This window comes from Physcomitrium patens, chromosome 22 (genome assembly GCF_059467195.1).
Source record: "Physcomitrium patens ecotype Gransden chromosome 22, ASM5946719v1, whole genome shotgun sequence".
Lineage (NCBI taxonomy): Eukaryota > Viridiplantae > Streptophyta > Bryopsida > Funariales > Funariaceae > Physcomitrium > Physcomitrium patens.
In genome coordinates, this window is record NC_143431.1 from 10140470 (window position 1) to 10167161 (window position 26692).

A 26692-nucleotide genomic window follows, 5' to 3' on the forward strand; every position below is an offset into this window, starting at 1 on the left:
CTTGTCTACTCTTCTTCCAAGCTGCTCTATTATAACTCTCTCTAAGAATTCTATTATCTACCCCTCTCACTCCTTGCAAAATTTCCACATCTTTCAAGATTGATGAGAGAGTGCACATCACTAAGCAATGCTTAAGCAATAGAGACAAGTGAATCAATTTAAGTTTGAAGTAGATTAATATTATATTCCCTTAGATTTAATTACATATAAATAAATAAAAATTAGACTTAAAGATTTATTAAATGAGTTTTAAATTATTCAAAAAGTATTTTAATTAATAATATGCTCAAATAATATCTTTTATTAAATTTTAAAAAAAATATGTCAAATATGACATTATTAATTGAAGCTACTATTAGTTATTTATTTTAAAAAATATAATGATAGTTGAATTAAGATACATCTAACAAAAATATTATATTTAATAGTAAAAATATAATATATTATATATATAAATTTAAATAAAATATAATATAAAAAATATAAATCTAAAAACTATTAAATTACTCAATAATTCATTTGTCATTATTTGGTTTTGAAATCAAATTTCAATATGTATACATTATCAATTTATAAAGTAAAACCTCTATAAAATTGATTATAAATTAAATAGATAGACAAATAAATAAATGGATAAATAAACCTTTGACCAAAATCATATGTAATATAAATTGCATTGAACTGATTCCTTAAACATTTCAAAGAAAGAATTAGTCTTATTTCTTAATCTTGAAAGTGTTAGTTCTTGTTATACAAATGACAAGTTTTTGCTGCAGTACTAAGTTTGAACTCTTTTTTACATCTACTTACAAAACCACCAAAAGAACAAACGCATTGGTATGCAACTCTTGAAATTCAATCTTTCGATATTCACATCTCATTGTTTTGAGTGAAATCAAAGTCTACATCCAAATACTTGTGCAACAACATTTCTAAAGGACAGTGTATTCGAAGCAGATGAAAATTGACTTATTAATGGTATCTTTGCTTGATCGATGCTTACGAGATCTACCTCAAAACGACACAAATAAACATTTCAAAAACACAGTATAAATCTTGAATTGACCACTTCGTTGGTTGCAGGATTTCACCGCATTGCAGAGGCAGTGAGATGCTCCATCGTTGCTCATCTATGTCTTGCGAGCCAGCTGCTCGAACAGAAGCCAACATGAAGAAAGTGAGCTTTGACGGTGATGCGATGTGAATCCTAGAACTGCCGCTCGAAGAAGAAGAAGAAGAAGTAACTTGGGAATGTTGGATATCGCTGGATTTGATTGCTAATGCCCACGCGACTGGCAGAGAGCTATTCTCATCATCTCAGTTTTGACCACTGCATCGTAGATCCCTCGAATATCCGTTAATGCTGTGCGGTGAACAAGTGCAGGCGGCAGTCCAATCCGGCAACACATGCCGTTGTCGTTGTTGTTGCTGCGGAGTAGGAGAGGTCCGGGTCGCTAATTCGTCGACCTGATCTCGTTCCATTTTGCTCCCGCTACTCAAAGGCCCTCAGCCAATGCTTTCAAGCCGACGTGGGGCCTCCAAACCAGTGTTGCTTTCCTTCATTGAGAACAGCCCACATTGAGAATGAAAATCTGTGATGCGTAGCGTCGGGCGAGCTTTCTTGTGATATTGATGTTAAGAGCTTTGCGTATTCTGCAAACGGCGACGCTCTGCAGGACAGAATTCGTTGGAATGAGTCGTGAAAGAGAGTACGTGTGAAGTTTGCAGTAAAAAGGCCGCCCTTCGTATGCATGTCGATCAGTTAGAGTCAACTGCCTAGTCTTCATCGACCAACATCGCAGTTCGTGCATGCACCATCGAATAAGTTCTTTCTGAATTGGGGAGTAGATGTTCGGAGACTGAAGGACGCAGATTCGACAGTTACCATGTTCGAGACGGCACACCCATGTCCAACACATGGACAACTAAGCCAGATCTCCACAAAGGATTGCGATTCTTCAGCAACCTCAGTGAAACCAGTGTCACCGAAACCTGGTTTCAGAAACATGCTTTGGGATCTGTCAGTTACTAGAGCAGCAGAATCACATGAGATTTCAGAACTGGATGATGAGCATTCTGAAACTGCAGAGCCCATAAGAGAAATAAAACTAGTGAGTGAATGATTTTCTATTCTATTATTATTATTTAGGGCTGGATACGATAAATTCAAATAAAAAAATGTAGATTTTGAAGATAAAAGTAGGATTTTGTCGAATGTTGAGATATTTAATTGTTCATGAGTTCATTTTTGTGCTGTATTCTTACAGTATAAAATCTATCATTTTTTATTTCAAAATATAAAAATAAACCAAATTTCTTCAATTTTTTAAAAATCTAGTTTGTGTTGGCTTTTATTTTTTTAATGAAAACTAATTTGAATTTTTATTAATCTAATTAATCTATTGTGTTATACATTGCTAAAATTATTTATAGAAAAATAAATTCTGTAAAAAAATTTAGTAGATATTAAATTATGTGTAGATAATAATAAAGAATTGCATTCTAGTATTTCATTTAGTGTTTGCAACATTTTTCATGTTCTTTCAGAAATAAAAAGTTTGATTAAAGATTTGGATTAAAAATAATCAGGTGCTATAGTTAGAACGTAATACTTGGATAAGAATTAAAATTTTGATTCAACATTGTTATGCAATAAATTATTCATTAATAAAATAAACTTGCTGCATAGAATATGAGAGAAATTATTAGATTGTATGGCTTGTATTAGATTTTCATCACCAGTAGGTAGCTAACAATAAAATATATTCTACGTATATTATTTTATTAATGATTTTATTTCATTGTTAGATATACTTGTTTGTAAATAAATGAGGTGTTCAACATTATATATATATATATATATATATATATATCATAACATGAAATAAATAAATTAATAAGTGACAACTCATGTCATTAAAAGAATGTGTATGTTTTATTATTTTGAATCTCAATCGACTTTAGAATTTTCTTCCAGAATTGAACTTCTAGAACTTCTACATCTCATATAATATTTTCTCATACTTTTTTAGTATTTTGTACTGTGTTGCAAGTCTAACATAAATAAATAAATAAATAAATAAATAAATAAGTGGGTACTCATCCATCAAGAACCGCCGCTTACATTGAATTTATTGTGGAATCTAAATAAATAAATATTAAATGTATTATTTGAAAGGTTACAAGGTTGCATAAACCAATCAAATGCAAGAGTGCCATGTCATCACTTTGGACACATGTCTTTGGTATTTGGCCTGAATGCCCCCAAAAGCTTCGAGAGTGCCATGTCATCCGTTTATCCTCAATCTTTGTGACACGTGGCATGCCAAGTAGTGGCTGCCTCACAAAGGTTAATCCTACGTGGGTTTCTCTCATTGGCGTCCCAAATTTGCTCTTACCCCCCCCAACTGGACCCCATAATCATCCACGAGTTGTGCTTTCTGACTGAGTTCATTCATCCAATGAGGATGAGGATGAGGAGGAGGAAACACGTGGTGGATAGTTTGTTATTTTATTTTTTATTTTATTTTTTGTTTTTCTCTTCTACCAGAAAATGTAGCACATGTAAAAAGGGAAGTATTGAGGAGAAATCATGCTCATCTTTTACCAATCCACAAGAATATGCTCTTTCCTCTCTTTTCAAGTTTCAATCTTATACCCAAATAAAAAATAAATAAGATAAGAATAAAGAAAATTGATGTCACTTTGAAGTACTATTATTGTTGATGAGACTTTGAGATTTGGTTCCTATGTGTGTGTGTGTGTGAGAGAGAGAGTAAAACAAAGAAAAAATGAGAAAATAAAAAAAAGAGAACTTAATGTGAAGTAAAGAAAATGCTAGTCTCTATGTTTGGTATTATTCGGATTTAAATAATTGTGAACAAATATAATGTGTGGAAGGTAAACACAATTTATTTATTGTTGAGGCTTTTTATTGATCATACATGTCGTTTGTATATAATTGTATTAACATTAATAAATGGAGAAGAGGATATCTTTAATGCCATGTTGATTTTTATCACATAAATGAAGTATTTCTCTCTCTCTCTCTCTCTCTCTCTCTCTCTATATATATATATATATATATATTTGTTTGTTTTGGTTTATATATTTTTTCTATCAATTGCACCTACAAAAGCTTTTGATTTATTGTGAAATCAATTTGGAAGTTTGGAAATTAGGGTTGACAAGTTGAATTCTTCCATACTCTTTGTACACATATTATTCAATTGTGGCACATCGTATAGCATACTCCAAAGTTGCATCTTTTGGAGTGTTTTATTTAAATTATACATACATACAATACAAATTTACATACATACAAACACAAACGAAATGTATAAAAAAAAGAAGAAAAAAAGGTTGTTAAAACTTTGTCAAAGTTTGTAATGTGTTGCTTTAACTGCAAACTAATCTCAACCACATCCCTTGCAGCCAATAACACGACCTCATTCACAAATTAGCAAACATGACAAACCATAACAATACTATATTAAGTTCAACGAAATGGAATAGAAAACCTCACCGTATATTTCAACACACGCGCTTTGAAATCGTCTTATCATTCCAACCCCCAAAACCCATTTTTATCTTAATCTGGAATTCTTCAAGAATTAAAAAAAAAAAAAAAAAAAAAAATCAAGAGAAAATGCTCGCAGCATGGATGAAATTAAACGAACGACTTACATCCATATAGACGGATGAAAACGACAAAAGAGGTCTCCGCCGCGACGCATGCACAAGAGCAAGTGCAAGCACAAGAGCAAGCGCAAGCAGAAGCACAAGAGCGACACGCGGAGCAGCGAGGGAGGGGAGGGAGTGTGATTTTTGCGCTCTGTTTTAATCGGCATCGCGAGAGGAGGAGGAGGCGGGTAAAATTGGGTTGAAGGCGTTGAAGGAAATCAAGCAGCGACGGGGCCGGTGACTTTGGTTCGGCGACGGGGTGATGGTGCCACCTCTGCCTTGAGTGCGCAGACGACGAAGAGGAGGAGGCTTTTGTGTCGCCCATTGGCCATGGTGACCCAGTTTTTCCTGAGCAGTGAAGATTCGGGGAGCATGATCCTCCACAGATGACATATCCCTTCTAGATGCCCTCAAAATTCCCTTCTCACCCAGTTTCTGGATTGCCAGCTATCTCATCCTCGCCGTGCGCCTGTGCCTCGACAGCATTCCTCCAAGTTTCAAACTCTCTCCCCCTTCCAGTTGGTGCATAGCAGGTTTAAGCTGGTGACTGTTACCCAATACTCTCTCCTCCTCCTCCTCCTCCTTTCTCCCCCCAAGGCCTGCCAGAACCGCCAGCCTTGGAGCGTGCAGCTGACCGGAGGTTGTGTTTTTCGTGAATTGAACTGCATGTGCCCGGGGTTTGTGCTTGGCGATGGTTGACGGGGTTCGATTGCCAGCGGGTGCGTGATTAGGAACCGCAGAGGGAGAGGGAGAGGGAGAGGGAGACGAGAGGAAGGATGGTGTCTTTGCCTTGTGTTGTAGAATCTTGAGTTTGATCTATATTTTTCGTCGATGTTGAAGTGAGCATTCACGGAAGACGGAGAGCGCGAAGTTGGAGAGTGAGTTTTGGGGTAGAGATGTAGTTTTTGGCTGCGAAGGTAGTGTTGTTGTTCAAAATTGGCAACGTAGAGATTGCAAGTTTGGGTGACGGAGTTTGAGTGTGAGAGACAGAGGGTTGCATTGCAATTCATGAACTTTCATTGCAAAGGTGTATTAGGTGGTTATGTCTTACTTTTCTTTTAGTTTCTTTTTATTGTTTTTTTTTTATGATATATATATTTTAAAGTACTGCTCCAGTTAGCCTCCGTTTACTCGTTTGTTTAAGAGAAGCTCACAGTTCCTTCAATGAGAACTCTTTTCTTTTGAAAAAGGTTGGGAATACTGAGATTCTTGATGACTGCGAGTACTCTTTGACAATCTAAGGCCTTGGTCATTGGCTATGCCGGAATTCGATTAATTCTCTCGGTCGCCTGAGGTTCTTGAATGTGAGGGTTCCTACAATTAGTTCTCAGGATTGCTGGCAACTTCTGGAGCATAATCAGCATGAGAATTGGGAGAGTTTGTGCAACATTTGCTTTAGAGCTAATACTTGGCGATGCACATTGTTAGGGTTGATCTCCGTCTAGTTTCTTGTGAACAATGTGATCTTATGGTTTGCTTGTTGCGTTAGAACGAATGTCATTGGGATTTTTCATGCAAATTGTGAGGTCATTCTCCCAACGCATCTCGAATCCGATGACTAAATTTGTTCTCATTAGGAACAGTTTGGCTCCAGTAATTGTAAATTAGTTGCTTTTGTCTGCATGTGATATTATCGCTCAAAAAGGTTTGTTTGAACGTCGTTATAGCCATTCCGGAGTACTCATCGAACGAGGCTCGTGTAACTTGGAGTCACAATTCGGTCTCTAGATGGCTCTTAGAAATCTGAACTTTACTTCTTCTATGAAATGGCGTCCATGGTGTTTTTTAAGACTGGAAATTAATAATTTTAGGTTTTGCTTTGAATACAGATGATCCAAGGTGCCTTTGCGAGTAGATCATCGGGCACGGCAGAGTGTGGTGCGAATTGATTTGACGTAGCATTCTGGCACAGGCATTGACCACTATGGAGGTCTCATCAATGGGGATCCTTGCCCGAGAGCCATTACCACCATGCATGAGTGTGTTGTGTGGAGAGACCCTTGGTGGTGTTGCATCGAGATTGCGTGGTGGTGGCCATAGCATTCATCGCAAGGGTCAGGTGAAATCGCAAGGCATTAGAGGTGAGCATGTCGCCTGGGACGAAAGCTCGAGTAAAAATACATGGGGACTTCAAACACGAGTGCCCAATGAACCTCAGATGGTACCCCAAACTGGCAGCCGCCACATGCTTCACGCCCTTTCAACTGCCTCAGTGGTAAGGCCGGTCGAAGAAGCTCGAAGCCTTGATACGTGGAGGCTGGATGAAGAACTCAGGGAGCTCAAGAGTCTTAGGAAAAGCCTGCAATGTGCAGCGAGCTTCGAGGAGAAGATGAGCATTGTAGATCGGAATAGGCGAGTTCGGGCATTGTTCGGCGGATATGGACGATCAGGAATTTATGTTAACCCTGTAGTAGACTTAGCTATGCGGGTGTTAAATGGTAAAGACCTTTTCCTTTTGAAGTGTATGGTAGCGTCTGGGCAGGATCACGTACTGGATATCCCGCCAGACTTATTGGCTGCATTTTTTGATAGCCATGAGGCGGGCCATTCTCATGTTTCGCCAGTTTCGCACGAACAGCCATCAGGTAACCCGGTGAAGAGCGCTTTCTCGATGTTGGCTAATTTCATCAAGAGCTGGGACAAGTCTTCTGATGTTCCAGTTTTCATTTCACCCGGAGACTTGATACCCTTCATGACTGAATCGAAGCATTCTACGGACATGGAGCATGATAAGGCATTATCTGGTGGAAGTACTGCCGCCGTTGCAAGGTTCACAGAATCTATGAATTATTTGGTTCGCATTCTGGAGCGGATGGAGAAATTCTACGACAGCATCGGTGGTATTATTGGGTAACCTCTCTTCCTCCCGTGCATAAAACTCTCTCATAACTAGACCTGTAAGCCTTGAAGGCTTTGGGTTTCTGCCTGTTGCTCCAAAGTTTGCTGATCTCTTCCTTATCGTCACGATATGTATTGCAGCTAGTAGGTGCCAGTGGGTTCCAATTTATGTTGTCAAATGCCTCAAGCTAGTGTAGAGTTGTTATTTTCTGCAGATTTCTATCAGTCGAATAAATTTGCAGTGGGTGAATATTGAATTTTCAGTGTATTTGTTTTTAGATGTTGATGGTTTTGAGCCTAGTGATGTTCCTAGTTTTATCAGCAACGAAAGTGTTGGTCTGGAGTTGAATTGTACATATTTCACATGAAGGTTTCCAATTTTCAATCATTATCGAGAACATAACGTAATTGATTATATGTTACAATATCACAGATATCAAGTAGCGGCTCTTGAGCTTATAAAAGCCTCAGAACTAGAGGCGGATAAGTCGAATCCTCAGTGGACCAGGCGTGGAGCAGTAGGCGCAGGGCAGCTGAAGAAGAGGTTCTCTGTTCCTCATGGGCCTGACCTTGCCAAAGATCACAAGTATGCCAATCAAGCTGCAAGCTGGGGTCTTGAGGTACATCTCAATCTTAATTTCATGAGCTCGCGGCTTGTATTAGAAAATCAGTTTCGGACGTTTTATTTTTTTCTTTTGTTTGTAAGGAACATCTCTGATTTGTCTGGAATTTAGCTTTGATTAAATTTTGAACTCCTTTTACACAGGGACTCCCAGACATGGCTGAAATCTACCCCCTTGGTGGAGCGGGCGATCGCCTTGGATTGGTCGATGAAGTGACAGGGGAGTGCTTGCCTGTTGCCATGCTGCCTTATTGTGGACGCACGTTATTGGAGGGGCTGATTCGGGATCTGCAGGTATTTTTCTCTTCGGCAATGATAGCTTGCTTTTTTGAGAGTTATAACAAATTTGAATAGTCGGAATTTTTTTCTTATTTACATATCATGCATCGTATTGCTATCGCCGTTTGGATACTGCAGTCAACAAGAGCGTTAAGTATTTCAATGGCAATAAGTGGGCTAAGGACGGATTTGTAATTTTGTAAAGCTCTGAATCTATTGTTTTGAAACGTCATCAGGGCAGAGAATATTTACATTACAAGGTCCATGGAGTTCAAAGTATCACACCAATAGCCATTATGACAAGCTCTGCCAAGAAGAACAATGAACGTGTGCATGCATTGTGTGAGAACCTTGGATGGTTTGGACGGGGCAAACAAAATTTTCGATTGTTTGAACAGGTCAGTAAATCATAATTCAAAGCCTGATTTATCCGTGAAAGTGAGTTGTACATGATAACGCCTTGTTTCTAAGATGCTTACGTTTTCGTTGGAGCCACCTATACGTCGCGTCATACGTACAATTTTGTCCTTGTCTTTTACTATCTGACGTAAGTGGTCCTTTTTGTTCAGCCATTGGTACCGACAGTAGCAGCAGCTGATGCGCGTTGGATGGTCAGTGACCCTCTTACGGCAGTGCTCAAACCAGGAGGGCATGGTGTTATTTGGAAGTTGGCCAGTGATGAGGGTGTGTTCCAGTGGTTATCAGGACTTGGTCGGAAAGCAGCAATTGTTCGGCAAATTAGGTACGAGCTCTGACTCATAGTGATGAAAAGCAGTAGGTTGCATACTTGAAAGGATGACTATGGTTCCAAACTATCAGGCACAACGACATTTGATCTGCATTTTGCCTGCTATCTCAGTATTGCAATGGAGCCTCACGATAGATATATTCTAGAGGCTCCCAGGTTCCTTGACAAACAATGTTTGCCCGATTTTCTGAGCCTTACCATAGGAATGACTTTACCTCGTGGTTATCATTTGAATAATTTGCAATAGTTTTGCGTTTGGGCCGGTTAGCTTTCCCTTCTCTCTTGAAAAGAACGTTGCCAATAGTATACTAGGAGGTTGCATTCTGTATGGGTTGTGTTCTTAATGAGCTCTTCTATGGTGTGGCAGCAATCCTATGGCAGGCGTGGACACAACCTTATTAGCCTTGTCTGGTATCGGGCTAAAACATAACAAGGTGACTTTTGATCTGGCAGCCTTGTGCTAATCTAAGTACTCTCATACGTCATGTTAATTGTTTTTACATTACTGCAAATGAGATTGACTGTCTCTTTTCTTGCACTTTCTCTAGTACTTTATTCTGTTTGTTTATTTTCTAAACTACTTGTCAGGTGCGTCAAAATATTTTCAAGTCTCAACTTGAGATTCCCAGACCTATCCGGTCTCCGTATCTCAACTTATGTAAAAAAAAACTACTGTTTCAAACAGGAAAGTAATGTTGAAGTTCTAATTCTCCTCTCTTTTTTTGACATAGAAATTCGGATTCGCATCCTGCCGTCGAAATGTTGGGGCTGCGGAAGGCGTTAATGTTCTTACAGAACAGAGGAACGGGGATGGTTCATGGGAATACGCAATTACATGTATAGAATATACGGAGTTCAGCAAACTCGGGATTGCTGACGTGCCAGTTTCTTCTGGCAGGTTGAGCGTTGCTATCGCCTTCTCATAGATTCGGTGTTGTATGTAATGATGAATTCCGTAGGGCTATGTTATAAGTGTTTGTATTGAGGTGGAATATGGAAGAATAGGTTGAGATTGACAGCGTTTTTGAATGTGGAATCTTTATTTTTGTATTTCTCTAGAACAGCCAAGGTCATCTGTTCTCGTTTACTGAAAACGGTGTTTGGGTGGAAGCGCAGCTTGGAGGCACAGTATCCTGCCAATACCAATGTATTGTACGTAGATCTGGCAGCAGTGGAGCGTATTGCATCCAGTCGAACTGCAGCTTCTCTGCCCGGAATAATTATGAACTTGAAGAAGCCTACCGTCTTTTATGATCAACATGGCTTGAAACACAGGTCTACTTTCTGTACAGAACTCTCTAGTCATCATCAACAAGATAGATACATGTGTACTGACGCTTCGAACTGTAACATGTATTCTGACTAATCTGTCTACTCTTGTTTTGAGCAGTGTCCAGGGTGGTAGGATCGAGTGCACTATGCAGAATATTGCGGACTCGCTTGTAAATCGACGATCTTCTATCATTTCACCTGAAGAACACGGTCCACATCAGCACCATCTCTTTAGTTTCAAATGTTTAGTGCCGCCCTTATAAAATTATGTTGCTCAGACCCTGAATAAGTTGCGGAATTGAGTGTTTGACAGTTTAACATTATTGAGTATAAGCAATGACTGGAGACAATCATTAATTGCACTACAGTGCGGCATATGATTTCTGACAAGAAATTTTGAATTTGGACAGATGAATTGGATACTTACGTGATCTACAATGAGAGGCGAAAGGTGACCTCCTCTGCAAAGCGGCGAAGGAAACCTAATGATGCCTCATTGCACCAGGTTGGTTGCGAGTCGGATACTTCCCTTCTAACACATTTTCATCTTGAATTGAAATGGTTTGATGTTTCCCCTGATTTTGAACATTCTCGTTCGTTAGAACGAGAATTACCAGTCCGTTATTTGTTACCTCGTCCTAAATGCGCAAATTGAGCAGTTTAGGAACTGTTCTAATTCTTGCTTCACTTTCTTACTATTGTTTGGGTTTCTATTTAGATGACTCATTAAAGTGTTTTGTGTTTTGTAATTCAGACTCCAGATGGGTCATTTTTGGATGTGACAAGGAATGCATATGATTTGTTGAGATCGTGTGGGGTTGTCATGCCTGAGGTGAACGATCCTTCATTTAGATTCAGTAGATGTGGGGTTGATGTTTCTTTAATTGCTATTGGACTGCTGTATTGCTCCATCGTAATTTTATGTCTATTTGATGTTTGCAGAGATGTTACTAAGTATGTTTTGTTGGGTAAACAGATGTCAGGAAATCACTGCTACGTAGACACTGGGCCTCCATTCATCGCCTTGCTCCATCCAGCGTTGGGTCCTGTATGGGACGTCACTCGCCAGAAGGTATGTGCATGTGTGTTGATGCATTAATTGTTTACTGATTCGATTATCGAAATCGGAGGAGAATGCTGTTTGTAGAATAATCAGGACGCATCTCTTAAAGTGAATTGAAGCGGACATCAGACTTCAGTCTATGAGCAGTCTAGCAGTATCGGCCCGTTTATAGCAGCTGCTTGCTAGCATTTGACGAAAGTTTATTTGAAGAATTCTATGATAACGTTATCAGTTCAGAGGAATGGGCAGTGTGGCCAAATTGATCTTAGGCCTGCGCTGCCACATCTAATCCAACTAAGGGACATCAGCACTTTAGTTGAGTATTGAAGCTCCACTTATTGATCATTGTCTGCAGATAAAAGGTGGCTCAATTGCAGAGAGATCAGAGTTGCAGCTTGAGATCGCTGAATTCAGTTGGCGCGATGTGGAGGTCAGTCTTTTTTTTTATGTTCTCTTGTGGCTACTTGGTTGGACTTAAACACGGGTGGAATTCTTCTCAAAATTATTTGGTACGAATACAAATGTGGAAATAAGTTGCACACAACGAACTTGAAAGCACTGTCATAACTCGGTCATTTTCTCATGTTGTGACATGCTCGGATGCTGCGTGGTGTTCTGTGATGTTCATATACTCTTGAAAGTGCAATGCTCCTTACCCTTACCTGTCTTATGAATGTTGTGCTTATCTTTTTCTTGACAGTTGAGCGGCAGTCTCCTGGTCCAAGCCACCAATGCCATGGGTTCGGTTCAAGAGGGCATTGTACAGTACGGCATTGGGTGAGATTGTTGATACCTTGAAGACTCTTACGATGTTATTTTATTTTGGATTATCTTCTGTTTCGTTCCCCTTGGCCTCTATGTGAATAATGTCGTTTTTCTTTTGAACTTTTGTAATGACTTTAACGTTAAAATGTGGTCCTTGAATATTTGCTTCAGGTGTGGTCGCTGTCGGTTGCATGGTGTGCACATCCGAAACAAGGGTGTTGATTGGGATGGTAAGAGCAACGTTTACTGGCAGCATCAAGTGCACAGACATGAGGCTTTAGAGATTATCCTGCATGGCAATGCGGAATTTGAAGCCTTTGATGTTGTGCTGGAGGTGAGATGATTATTTCTATTGTCTTTTATTTATTAGAGACTAATGCAAAGCCTTTACTTTATCTCCTACAATAGCTCTGTGTATTAAGATAAAAACATGTATCAGCTCGTTGAAGTGCCTTTCTTCATTCGATGTGCAGGGTTCTCACAGGTTTGAGGTGCCAGATGGTCACTGTATGCGGGTGACTTCAGGGGCATCAGGTTCATTTCTAACTTTTTCTCTTCAATTTGTAGCTTATATATTGTACATTCCTTTGGTTTGGCTGTTTGTAATTGAAGAATTGACTTAAATTGTTTATGTGCTGGTAGTTATTGATTTTCTTCGTTTTGAGTCCGAGTTGAAGTGCTTTTGCTCTTACGTTGCATGTAATGTCAAATATAATTCCGTTTACAAGGTTTATACTTCTTTGGACTAGGCTATATTTCTCCAGTTGTTTTTTCTTAGGTTGTTGTAGCCTGTCTTTCTTTGCCTCAATCGTTTGGTCATGATGCAGGACTCTCGTATATGACGACACCCCTAGCAGGCGAGGCGGCAAATACAGGCACCTGGTTCTGGCAATATGAAGTGGATATTGTTGGACAGTTCGTCTTAAACATGGTAGAAAGTTGAGTTGGGTGCACCTATTTTCAAACAAATGTCTGCAATTCCGTTGAGTTGGTCATGGGACAGTTCTTTTGTGAATACTCACCAGTCGTCAGGCCTTATTTTTAGTCAATCACTGCATGGTGTGTAGTATACAAATCTTAGATCATATTGTTTATTTTATCTAGTGGGCATTGCACTATTTCACATAGGCAGAGGGCATTCAATCGATGCCCACTGACTAAGGGACTCTCCTCGAGTCCATAATGTAGAATGGCTAGTTGTAGAGATTGACATTTGGTACCTTCAGTCTCTCACTGAAGTGTAAAAAATTGGACCCAGAATTGTGGCCGATTGATGAGAATTTTGACTTGTTTTAAATCGTGTCCTTGGGTATCTGGCTCAAGTCTTGGTTATCAGCATCTTGTTGATATATGCGAAGTATGTGCCGATGTTTGGATTGTATCTTTCCTCTTCTGATGAGTTGACAAGAGTTCTGTTACGTAGCATCCATATCCTAGCCTCATTTCTATCTTCCACTTCCCAACCTGTTTCCATGGGGATTTAAAATCATGACTTATCCAAAACCCCCTCTCATTTGGAAGTTTTAATGTTCAGATATGATGACATATCTACCACTGATTAAGCACATGATCATGGCATAATCCTGGAATGAGAACTGCAATTATACCCCTCAAATGCACACCACGAGAGTTCTATCAGTGGAGGAAAGTCTATGTGACTGGGTATTAATGCCTTGCAGAAAGAAATTATACAACGTTTCCTAATATGTGGGGATACTTAGTGGCTACATAACAAAGCAACATGTATTAGTGAAGAAGTTATAGCCTATTTAAGTGTGAATTTGAATAGTGTGTATCATACTGTTTAAAATAACGTATTATTATTGTGTATTTTCAATTAGTGTGACACATACTAAAAATTGGGCACTCATGTCCTAGATGCACTTTACAATTAGTAGAATATGCACTAATTATGGATATTGGTGTAGCTTTGTAGAAATTTGATTTTTAATCTTAATCCATTAGAATTGATCAATAATGTTTTTAATATGAAAAACATTTAATTCATTGTTTTGGCTTTTAATTGTGAATTGTTACTTTTCAATATAGTTTTACTCAAAGCTGTCCATAACAATTTATTATAGAAAAATAAAAATAAAAATAAAAATAAAAAATATATTACATGTAGTACATTTTATAATTTCTTAGAAAACATTCTTAATATCATAGAAATAAAAGTGATCTTAGAATAATGTCCAAGACTTATGAAATTGTGGTAGAGTATAATACAAGTAAAAATAGCTTGCACTTATCTACATACATGTCACTGAAAGTTAATTTAATAAAGTAAAATGAAATACAACTCCAAAAAAAATTAATAAAATAGAAACAACAGATATTTTGAATTATACTGTAATTTTAAATATTTTAAAGAACATGACATGCTCTCAATATATTGAAACAAAAATATCTATTAATTTGTCACATACATAATATATGAATAAATGATAAATGTTTATGTTTTCTAAGAAAACTTACATTTTAATCTATTTAGACCTATAATTTTACCAAAAAATAGTTGAAAGGGAATATTATTAATAAGACAATTTATTTTTGAATAAAAAATAAGCATGAAGGAAAAAACATTGTTTTGATCCTTTGCTTCTAGAAATACAAATTTATTTTCATTGAAACATGTAAAAAATATTATAAAAATTTAAGATTTTATGTAATTATTTCTTTGGAAAACTTCAAAATAAAAAGGCAAAAATTTATATTTTAAATAAATAATATCAACTTAGATCTATACTTTAAAAGTAAAGAAAAGAAAAAATCATATTGCTATTACGTCTTAAAAATATTTTTTTTCCTTTTTATTTTCATTTATTTATTTCTAATTTTACATTAACACAGTGAAAAGATAATCATAATTGCTAATAAAAAAATAAATTTATATTTAAAAAAACATGTATATTTTCGGATTTTTTTTAAAGCATTCGATAGAATATTTTTATGGCTAAAGGAATATGGCTTTGTATTTTATAAAAGGCCTTAAAAGAAAAAAAATCCCCCAGAAAAGAAAATATAATTTTTTTACAATATCAGTTTCGTGAGGGAATATAAAGACAAGGGATAAAAAACCCTAAACCCTAAACCAGACAATACATATATACAAGAGTCAATTGCATAGTGAGGTAGCAATTTAAAACAAAAATTTAATTCTATTACAAACATTAAAACTACAAAATGCACAAAAATCAAAATTTAATCAATATATTAGTATTTCGTATAAAGAAGATATATATATTTTTTGCACAAGTAGCTATTAATATGAAGTATTGTAAAAGCTACCTAAAATGTATAATCTACATTAAAGGACATACGTATTTATGTAAATCAAGTTAAACTGTTATTTGGATATATCAATGTATACATAATTCTGAAAAATGAATCAAACAACCTCATTAATTTTCATTCTAATTTATTTGAAGACTTAAAAAATCTTTGTCATTTGAAACCAAAGTAATGTGCATGTAAAAGTTTTAAATACACATTATTATTACTTTTGAAAATCTCATTTGCAAAGGGATTCTTTGTAGAGCAACACTAGACAAATACATTGATTTGAATGTACTTAACATTATGAATTAAATATATTCCCCTAATCAACCTAAATCTTTCTTGGCTCAAGAAATATATATGGCTGACAAATCATATATTTATCTAACACATTCAAGAGTTGTATTGTCCAAAAAAAACCCAAAAAATCTTTAAATAACATTCATTATCAAAACAAAATACACAACACACATGACACCATTTTTTCTTCTAAAACTATCCATAAATTATTATTTTTATTATTATTATTACTATTATTTGTGCAACATAATTCCTATAAATCTTTGTAGGTTACATTCTTTAGACAATGGGATATATATATATATATATATATGTATGTATATGGATTTTCCAAAAAATGTAACTAAATTAAAAATTTACTCGTATTATTATTGGGGGAATGTTAAATAAATCCAAGTTTTTATGAAATCAACCCACCCATCCAAACCATTATGAAAAAAAGAGAAAATGATATCTAGATTCATTTCTCCACTATTGGATATGTAACCAATAAAAACCACCCACATTTATCATGATTACCATATTATTTATCAAGAGTGAATCTATTTAGTAAAAGCATGGATTTATTTAACATTTCCCTATTATTGTTATTATTATTATCACGATCATGAAAGGGGTGTCCCTGCCTTGGAAGATGCGAAGTCCTTAGTTTGAACCCAAGCCTTACAGCGAGCTCAGATAAATGTTGTGGTGATGGTGGCGGGGGGGATAGATAGTGGAGAGATTGTGAAGGGGATTAATTCCCCTGGCTGCTCTTCACCGCCAACTTTGGCACCTCTTCTCCCCTCCCCCCCAATATTTAGCGGCTCTTCTCCACCACCCTCCAGAAGATCCTCTATTATCTAAGTAAGGCTCGTCGTCCCCCACCTTCGATTTGTGTCTTGCTCGCATTCTCTTCCTTGCACGTTCTTGCTCACCCGATTCACGCTACACTTCTCAGTTATATGGGTTATTTTTTTTTTAAAGAATTTCATGCCTAGTGTCGATACTCTCTCAGTGATGCGGCTGATTTCTATCGGGATAATTGGGTTTCGTGGGTTGTGGGTCTCGAGTTTTGGGTTCTAGCTTTTTGTCCAGCTGCGTCTCTCCGAGCTCTTCATCTGCGAGAGTATTCGAGCTGTGATGCTTTTTTGTTGAAATAGATCCGGTGCAGCTAGAATGGTCAGGTGTCGATTTGTTCATTTTTAAGAGCACGGACATCGAGTTGGCGTTTGGTCTGCAGCCAGCAGCTACTTCCGTCTGTCACTGTTTTTTTCCGGATTCTTTTTAAAAGAATGCCGCACTGGCGAATGCTCTGCCTTGAAGCCTGCCCTATCAGGTTTCTTCTTTTGCCGTTTGTAAATTTCAGTTGCCATTCTTGCATGCTAGTCTGGTGCCGAGACGCGTTATGTTGTGGTGCCCAATGTGGGTATGACTTGTGCTTTTGTAGATTTGGGTTAAATTCGTTTCATGAGTACTTTTTGTCACTAGTAGGGTGTGAAGGGATGGATTGTATGGTGCATCAATGCCTATTAGGGTTGGCCTCTTATACTTTTGAAGTTCGTCTTCTCTTGTTCATGTACTAGTCTTGGTTAACCGAGTTCTATTCTGAAATGAACTGCATTAAACCTAGATTGAATTATAAAGCCTTCTATATATGCGATGAACTCACTTTTATTTCTCGCCTGTTGATTTGAAGATTTTTTGAACTTTAATAGATCTGATTGTGGGCGTTCTGATAGTGAGGTTCAGCTTTGCCCTTGTTCACTTAGAAGAGCGGATGAGATGAGTTCAGTGTTGTCAATAGGAAACATTATTTGTATTCAGCTGATTTTCCCGTACTAGAATAGAATTGCACAATGTGAGAGAGCAAAAAAGAAGAAGAAACTATTTTGTTTCTCATTTTTGCTCATATCTGCTTCGCTTTTGCACTTCTTATTTCAAACTAGCTCAGAACAGGCCGCCACATAAGTGAGTTGGTTAAAATGCCACTGACACTCTCAATTGCAAATTCTCAGGCGCTTGATATTGCCTCCATCGACATTATCATTGCTAAGGGGTTCATCATCACTGTTCCCATTACCGTCGCCATCGCGCTTTCGCGTACCTCCTCGTTTTCGTCTACGGTCATCCTTTGCGGCCTTTTCCTCCACATTTAACTTCACCTCAACTCCTACTTATTGTTCCTCACTCTCTCGCTCTCATCCATCGTCTCGCTTATTCGCTTCATCTACCTCTCAGATTTACAGCTTTACTCCCTCTTCTGCCATGCAGTCCGTACGCATCTCTTCCCCCGGTGATATTGCTGTGAGTACTCTCTCTCTCTCTCTCTCTCTCTCTCTCCCCCTCTGCTTTGCCAAAGCTATTCTCCCAGCCTTTTCAATGCCCCTTTGTGTTACCAATGTTGACGAGTACTTCCTTGGTTACAGGATGCGTTGATGGAAGCTCTTCTTTCCTTTGGTGCTGCGTCCTGCAGCATTGAAGATTCCAATTTGGGTGCACCTCAAGAGCAAGAGGTCTCTCAACTTCCCACCTTCCCTTATCTTTGAATAGCGTTCCTTTGCTATTCAGAATTGACAGTAGCTTTCTCCTTATCAAGCACAGTTATTCTGTCCACTTTCGGCAGTCCGAATGTTCTTTATGCGATTATGAGGTAAACGCAACCCGTAATTCTGTTGTTGGTTGTGTGGTTTTGTATTTCTGCAGATATATTCGGAGGGACCAATTCCTTGGCAATCAGGCAAGCGGCAGCTATGGAAAGATGTAAGCAGTCTTCCCATGGCTGCGTATTTCTCATCCAATATTCTTCCAACATAGATTTTTAAAACGCTTGATCTCCAACCTCAATTTCCGAATTCACTATCCGGATTTTCCTCTATTAGCTGTGGGAATTTCGATATAGGTGGAATTTGATTCCCACCACTACTTTTTTTCTCTTTTAAGTTCCTTGTCCATGTTTGTTTACATGATTCATTTAATGAATAGAGAGAATGAGATTATTTGTGGTGAATTGCAGAGCACCATCACCGCTCTCTTCGCAGCAGGTGAGGATGTAAGCGAAGCCTTGGCCATGGCAGCCAATTCTGTTGGACTCAAAGAGATGCCACGTTATGTTGTAGAAGTGCTTGAAGACTGTGACTGGGTCCTGGAAGTGGAGGTACTATCTTTCAGGCGCTGTTTGTTTGTGTTGCTGTGTGTGTGTGCTTTAACCTTTGCTTCTCTACTTATTACCAAGTTGGTCTTTACTCATGATCTATATTCGTAGAGGAGTCTGTTTGTTTATGCCGTTATTTGAAATTGGTGAATGAAGCTGATTTTGAAATTTCCTGACTGCTGCATATGGCCAAGTTTTGTGACAATTATATATTTAAGAAGCATCCGCATCCTGTGCCATGAGTTGTTTTTTGAATGCAGAGTCAGTTTAAGCCAGTTGAGGTTTCAGAAGGCCTCTGGATTGTCCCCAAGTGGAGCCAACCCCCTGTATGTACACCATCTTGTATGTCTCATGACTTTCCTTGACAATCTTTAGAGTTATAGCTGATGGTTGAGCTCACAACTGTAAAGTGGTACACCAGACATCCCCATCCTTGCTAGAGCTTACGACCATGTGCTTATGGACTGAGTTATAGAAATCAAATTTGTTGCAGTTCTTACAATGTGATATTTCTGTTGCAAACTCGTAGCCGTGATGTGCTGCCAGTACGTTTCGACCAGACTAATCTTAGTTGACACAAATTGACTTTTTCTCTAAGCCTCGCCCTTCTTTCCTTGGCGCAGGATGCCAAGGCCCTGAATGTAATAATAGATCCAGGGCTCGCCTTTGGTACTGGAGAACACCCAACCACCCGGCTTTGTTTAAGATGGCTGCATTCTGTAGTCAGGCCTGGTGATAAGATAATCGATTATGGGACGGGCTCGGGGATTCTTTCTATTGCTGCTCTTAAGGTGAATCCTCAATATATATATATATATATATATATATATATTTCTCCTATATATATATATATATATTTCTCCTATATTCATTTACTGCATGATCTGCTGTTTCCAAGTTATCTCTTTCCCCTTTATGCAGGTGCGTAGTATCATCATGTGTTCTTAGAGTAACCATCAGGTACAACTTGTAGATAGCAACCTCATGCTTTTATTTAAATACACTCATTAAATACATTTCCAAATGGTTTTTACATTTATTCCTTTATCTTAACAAATTGTGTCCATGTACAGATGGGATCTGTTCATGCAGTTGGTGTAGATATTGACCCAGTAGCCATCTCGTCGGCAGAATATAACGCTTCCTTGAACAATCTTAAGCCCAATACGTTGCAAGTGTATGTCGCTCCTGCTGATGGAGACGACCCTGTACCTAAGGAGTTTACAGACTTTGACGTTGTTGTAGCCAACATACTATTGAATCCATTGGTGGAGCTTGCGGGACGAATTACAGGGTACTGCAAAACAGGAGGTCTTGTGGGCGTTTCCGGAATCCTAGTGGAGCAGGTTGCATTCCCACACTAACTCATTCTGTTCTGGGTTTTGTTTTCATGTGATGAAGTATCATGGAGATTGTTGATTGAAGTGTGTCTCTCACAGCGATGTTTTTCCTGACATCTTTCTGGTTGAGAATGCAGGTACCCAAAGTAAAGGAAGCTTATTCTCTATATTTGGACGATATATCTGTGTCGTATGATAACGGCTGGGCTTGTGTTAGTGGGAGAAAGAAAGGAATCGTAGAGACATCAGCAAGGCCAAGTCAGTCTCTGGAGTCTCAAACTTGAACACCCCAGCAGTCGCATCATTCTAGCATTCAACTGCGAGTTGACTCTTACCTCGTTTAGGAATCGCAGGCTATCAAGGTTCCTAGTTGGCATCATAATGACCAAGCACTTGAAGATCCGTTTTTTATGTAGAGTTATTACTTGTACCTCGCTTACGGTTCAACTTTTCTATTGAAGCTCCTGCACAAAATTGAACAACGCATATAACTTCTTCATGTGCAACCCGTAGTGGTTCTACTTCTCACTGCAAATCCAAATGTTAACATCTGTTGGTGTTTCCTAAACCTTCAATGAATGAGCCGCCATTTTTTCAACGTTTGTATTGTGTCACAAGTTGGCAGTCATCACATTTTTGGGTCGTTACTCTAACTCATTATAGTTTTAGGGGAGCGACCGTTAAGTTGTGTTTACACGTCTAGAAATTGATCCAGCCTTTCCATTGGATCAAAGCTTTTCTGCTTTTCTATGCAGGGACGTTCCCGAATCACCGGTAACGTCATATTCCCGCTGGAATCAGACTTACCGTTTGCACTCAGATGTGCTCATTTACTCAGTATGCTCTCACACTATAGCTCCATAAAATTCAAGATCTCCTAAACTGGTTTGTTTGGATTTACAGATATAAATTAGTTAGGATTAATATCATGCACTCATTCACATCCCCTCTATATTGTGAGGCTGCCAAGGTTAGTACCGTGGTTAGCCTAGATCACATAGAGAGTAAATTCTGTTCAACATGGTATCAAAGCAAAACATTTCATTCCTGCTTTGTTTTTGACTGAATTAGCTCGTCTAGAGACCAAATTTTAGAATCCCTTACATTTATTATCTCTTCATCAATTGATATAGCAAATCATGGAGCTTGCTAAATTCTTTACTAAAGTTGACAAACTTGATGGTAAAAGCAACTAAGTCACATGGAGAATTTGGATCAAAGTTCTCTTTTTGTGACATGATGTTTGGGACAAATTCATGTTTAAGCCACCTACTGCCATTACTACACATGTTATCATTATTGCCTCTAATAATGGCATTACTATCAATGAACGAGTCAAGAATCCAAGAGATCCTAAAAATGATATTTTTCTACCATTAATTGTCCACAAATGGATGAAGAAAATAATCAAAGTGATCTCAATTTTATTAAAGTTAAGGACTCAAAAGAAATAAATAAACTAGTGAGTTTTTTTTTAAAGAGAGATGACAAAAATAAAATAAGTAAACATATATATTAAAAAAGATATTAGAATTGCTATTGCCAATAGATAAGAAAAGTAAAGACTCTTAAAACTAAACTAGAAGCAAGAAAAGAGTTGACAAGAATGAAGATGGCTTCACACTTACTTCCATATATATTATTTAATTATGAGATACATAACAACATTCTACAAGAATTTTGACAAGTGTCCAACTTATAAGACACATGTCTAATTTTCATGACAAGCTTCCTATATGTGTGCCACATGTTCAACTTATATTACAAGTGGCCAACATGAGCAATACATTGCCAACTTATTGGCGAAGTATTCAACCTATTAATCATCTATAGATATAAAGGCATAGCCACATCTATAAAGCTTTTAAGAAGCTTCTTCATAAGTTATTATTAATTTTATCTATTTTTACCTACTTCTACCTAATCATATTATTTAAATAATTATTAGAGTAAATATATATGTCCGTGATAAATCTTCATGGTGTCAAGGACATGAACTAAAAGATGATGCATAAACCAATGAAATCTATGTCAAAGAAAGAATAACAAAAAAAAAAAAGGAAGTACGTATACTAAAAAGAAACTAGAATGGCTTATTGCCAAAAGACAAGAAAACTTGAGACTCTTGAAACTAGACTAGTGTCCCATACTAAAGCAAGAAGACCGCCTTGTTGAGGCCTTTATAACTTCCTTCAAATAAAATATTTGGAATACTGTTAGGAGTTGTTCTTACTTCTAATAAAATTATCAAATATCAGGAGTCTCTTCCAAGGTCGTGATACCAAACATGTTGTATTTCGCCATCTATTTGAGGAAAAATATGTCGTTCTTGAGGATCTTCATCTCGATTACATCATCTTGAAGGTTGTGACAATAGCAATGTCTTGTCTGGCAGGTCAGCAAATGAAGGCTTTTCAGTTGAATCTACTAATTGTTGGTTCTCCATCTCCTTAGTATCATAACTACAAAGAAGCTACAAACAAGGATTGAAAGTAAAATGTTATCTTGCCTAGATCTTGTTTCTTTTATAGAGAAGGTTTTTTTTCTTATTTTTGATGGATGTCATCGATGAAAAGCCTCCACTGCCTTCTCTGCATTTGTAAGATTCTTTACTGGCTCCCATGTGCGTTTACTAATATCATATCCATGCCAATGGATAAGATATTCTAATTTATTTTGGCGCCGCCTTAAAACTACGACTTCTTCCACTTTGAACTCTTTATTATTGTCTATTTCTATAGGAAGAGGTAGAACTTGTCTTTTTTTTGGTATGTCCACTATCTTGTATGGTTCAAGAAGAGACACATGAAATACTTGATGGATTTTCATTGACTCCAGTAGGTGTAAACGATATGCAATTGGATTGATTTGTATAAAAATATGAAATAGTCCAAGTCTACAATAGTCTAACTTGTCACAAAGATGAGTGGTCTTAATATTGCGATGAAGTAACCATACCTTGTCACCCATGTGGAATGGTGGTTGTTCCTTTCGTTAAACATCTATATTGATCTTTTGTTGTTCTTGAGCTTCTTTTAATTGTGCTTTCATTGTTGCATGTAGCTTTGACAAATGATTTGCCAAATCTTTTACCACAAGATTATCTGCTTTTAAAAAGTCAAAAGTATCAAGTCGTGGATGATAACCATAATTGAGAAAGAAAGGTGTTTATTTTGTAGAAAAATGTACCGTGTTATTATAAGTAAACTCTGCCAATGGCAAAAGAATTCTCCAATCATCTTATTGGTAGTTGATGGTACATCTTAAATACTGTTCCAAAACTTGATTAACACACTCCGTTTGTCCATCATTTTGAAGATGAAATGTCGAAGATAGTTTTAAATCTTCTTTTAGAATCTTGAAAAGAGTTTGCCAAAATCTTCATATAAACTGAATTCTCTTATTGGATATAATATCCTTGAGTAATACATGATAGCAATAGATGTTGTCAAGAAAGAGTTTAGTTATTTCTTTACTTAAGATAAATTTTATATATGGTAAAAAATATGCCATCTTGGTAAAATGATCTACTATCACGAATATAGAGTCATAAGAACCTGAGATTCAAAGATCTGTGATAAAATCCATAGAAACAGAAGACCATGGTTGTATTGGAATAAGTAATGGTTGAAGAAGTCCATAAGGTAGATGACGAGGAGTTTTTGATCTTGAATAAATGTCGCATAACTAAACAAAGTCTTTTACACCTGTCTACATTTGTAGCCACCAAAAATCTCTGGATATAAGCTCCAAAGTCTTATTATATCCAAAATGTCTTGCTATTGGAAAGTTATGACGTGCTTGAAGAACATGTAAACATGCTTCTCCTTTTAGAACATACAATCGATCTTTGAAATAGAATGGATTGTTTTTGAATTCAAACTTAGAAGTATCTTAGGAATTAGAAGAAAGATTCTTGATATTGTGAACAAGAGGATTAGAAGACATACTTGATTGGATTTGTTTCATAAGGATCAAATCAATAGTCAATATTGATTTCATTACTAGAAGATGAAAATTCTTTGACTTCAAGTGAATTATTCTTTACTGATCAAAAGATGCACCTTCTTCTTTTGGTGCAAGATAAGAATGTCTAGAAAAGATGTCTGACAAACCTTGTTGTTTTCTGGATTGATATGTAATCTTGAAATCAAATCTTGATAAAGACATGCTTCAATAAGCTTAGCAATGATTTAAAAGACATGTTGACATGAAGTACTTGAGATTCTTGTAATCCACATATATGGTGACTAGATTAGAAGTACCTTTTAAATAATGATGCCATTCTTGAAATGAATCCATGATTGGAAGAAGTTCTTTGTCGTGGATTTCATAATTAATCTTGGCTGTTGAAAATTTTGTGGAATGAAAAGATATTGGGTGAAGTTTATCATCTGTTTCTATTTGTGATAATACGGCATCCAAAGTAAAATGTGATGCATCTATTTTCATAAAAAAATACCTTATAAAAGTTGATGCAATACAAGTTTGGTGCAAAAATAAAGATTGACTTCAAAGTTTCAAAAGATACTTCAGTTTTTTTGCTCCACTTGAGTTTGTCTTTGCAAGTTAAACGAATAAGTGGAGCTGCAACTTAAGAGAAGTCTTTGATAAAGATCCGATAATAGTTGGTAAAGTTCAAAAATCATTAGACATTTCTTACCATTTTTGAAATCTTCCAATCCATAATCGTTTGAACTTTCTTAGGATCCATCATAAGTCCATCATTTGAAATGATGTATCCTAAGAAGTTGACTTGAGTAGTATGGAATACATCACTTATTGAGGACTCAACAAGATCACCATCAAAAATAGGTACCCTCTACCTTTGATATCAAGACTTCTCAATCAATTGAATCAAGCTAAGATCTACACAAAAATAGATCTATGGGGAGTATACAATCTAGTACGTTTTAAAGAAGGAGATAAATAGAAGATTGCATTTCAAACTAGGTATGGATATTTTGAATACAAAGTCATGCCTTTTGAACTTACAAATGCATCGACAACTTTTCAACATCTAATGAATGATATTTTTCGAGAGTTTTTAGACAATTTTATTATCTGTTATCACTGCAATGATCTATCTTTCTTCTTCACAAATAAGATTGAAGCTCCTACTAGTGATTTGGAATAACATATGAAATTCTTGGCTAGATTCTCTTCAATATATTCCTTGAATTCAGCCAATTCATTTTGTAATAAACTATAGATTGGTCCAAATGGCAGTTGTGCCCCTTCTTAAAGGTCAATTGAGTAGTCATAGGGATGATGTTTTGGAAGAGTATCTGTATTCTTCTTCTCAATTACATCTTGAAATTCTTGATATTGGTTGGAAATGCCACTTGAAGTCTCTACATCATTAGAAACATGTGTGGCATAAATAACACAAGGTGATCTTTCTTTTACAGCATGCAAGAAAGCTTTTGCACCTACAAACCTAGGTTTAATTGTACTAGACTTATGACTTTCTACTGGATTAATTTCACTCTTAATTATGCTTTTAGAAAAGTCAAGGTTATGAGAAATCTAATCTATATAAGGATTATACTTTTCTAACCATGATACACCTAAAATAATTGGATTAGACGGAGATCTAATTATATTAAAGATTATGCAACTATTATGACCATTTTTTGCTACATCTATAAGAAGTGTTTCATGAGTAACATCTCCAAAAGACAACGGACGACCATCTATGACTTATGTATGAACAAGTTTGGTTTTTTGTACTAACGATATTTTATGACTTTTAACAAATTCTACGTATAAAAAATAAGTTGAGACTCTTGAATGTATCAAGGCGGAGGCTTTATAATTATTAGGTCCTAAATGCACATCTATTATAAAATAAGGAGAAGATTTTGAAGAGAGGATAGGATCTTCATTAAAAATTGTATAAGATTCTAGCCGCATGATTCTTATTATAGCTACACAAATTCGTTTTCTAACACATTTTTTTCTTTGATAGGTGTACTCCTCATTTTATGATTTTATCACTTCTTTAGATAATATTGAGTAGTATGTTTAGCTTCTCCACAATATAAGTACAATCCTTCTTGATGGCGACAAGTCTTTTCTATCTCGGTAAGAGGTTTAAAACATACCGCATCAATTTGTATATCTTCTACTTTTGAATGTATGTATTGAGGAGATGTTGCTGTTGCCATTGAATTATAATAACGTTGAGATCCATTTGTGTGACTCTTAGATTAAAATTTAAAAAATCAATTGTCGTATTTCATAGCAAAATCAATTGCTTGATTCAATGTTTGAAGCTCAGGTAAGTTGAACATCAATTTTTTTACTTCATATTGTAATCTATAAAGAAATTGGCTAATAAGTGCAACATCATCCCACTTGATATTAG

General features: G+C 36.7%; 2 protein-coding genes across 6 annotated transcripts; both read left to right on the forward strand.

Moving 5' to 3' along the window:
* The first annotated feature begins 4800 nt into the window (after window positions 1-4800).
* Window positions 4801-13567, forward strand: LOC112275077 (UTP--glucose-1-phosphate uridylyltransferase 3, chloroplastic). Of its 5 annotated transcripts, none has more exons than XM_024505063.3 (18): window positions 4801-5226; window positions 6513-7533; window positions 7955-8141; window positions 8288-8437; window positions 8659-8820; window positions 8992-9164; window positions 9538-9604; window positions 9902-10068; window positions 10287-10445; window positions 10561-10652; window positions 10853-10947; window positions 11197-11274; window positions 11419-11514; window positions 11861-11935; window positions 12206-12282; window positions 12442-12604; window positions 12744-12804; window positions 13098-13567. In XM_024505063.3, exons 2-18 carry the CDS (start codon window positions 6608-6610, stop codon window positions 13211-13213), a joined length of 2844 nt encoding a protein of 947 aa, XP_024360831.1. In that variant the 5' UTR covers window positions 4801-5226; window positions 6513-6607; the 3' UTR covers window positions 13214-13567. The 5 variants fall into 5 exon arrangements, with proteins under 5 accessions (XP_024360831.1, XP_024360827.1, XP_024360830.1 ...); XM_024505059.3 differs by having other exon boundaries at window positions 4811-5323; XM_024505062.3 differs by having other exon boundaries at window positions 4865-5216.
* A 3107-nt stretch (window positions 13568-16674) lies between these two features.
* Window positions 16675-20920, forward strand: LOC112275393 (uncharacterized). The gene is made up of 9 exons (XM_024505755.2): window positions 16675-17167; window positions 17847-18135; window positions 18258-18344; window positions 18535-18591; window positions 18845-18985; window positions 19243-19308; window positions 19606-19773; window positions 20056-20328; window positions 20460-20920. Exons 1-9 carry the CDS (start codon window positions 17124-17126, stop codon window positions 20604-20606), a joined length of 1272 nt encoding a protein of 423 aa, XP_024361523.1. The 5' UTR covers window positions 16675-17123; the 3' UTR covers window positions 20607-20920.
* The last annotated feature ends 5772 nt before the right edge of the window (window positions 20921-26692 follow it).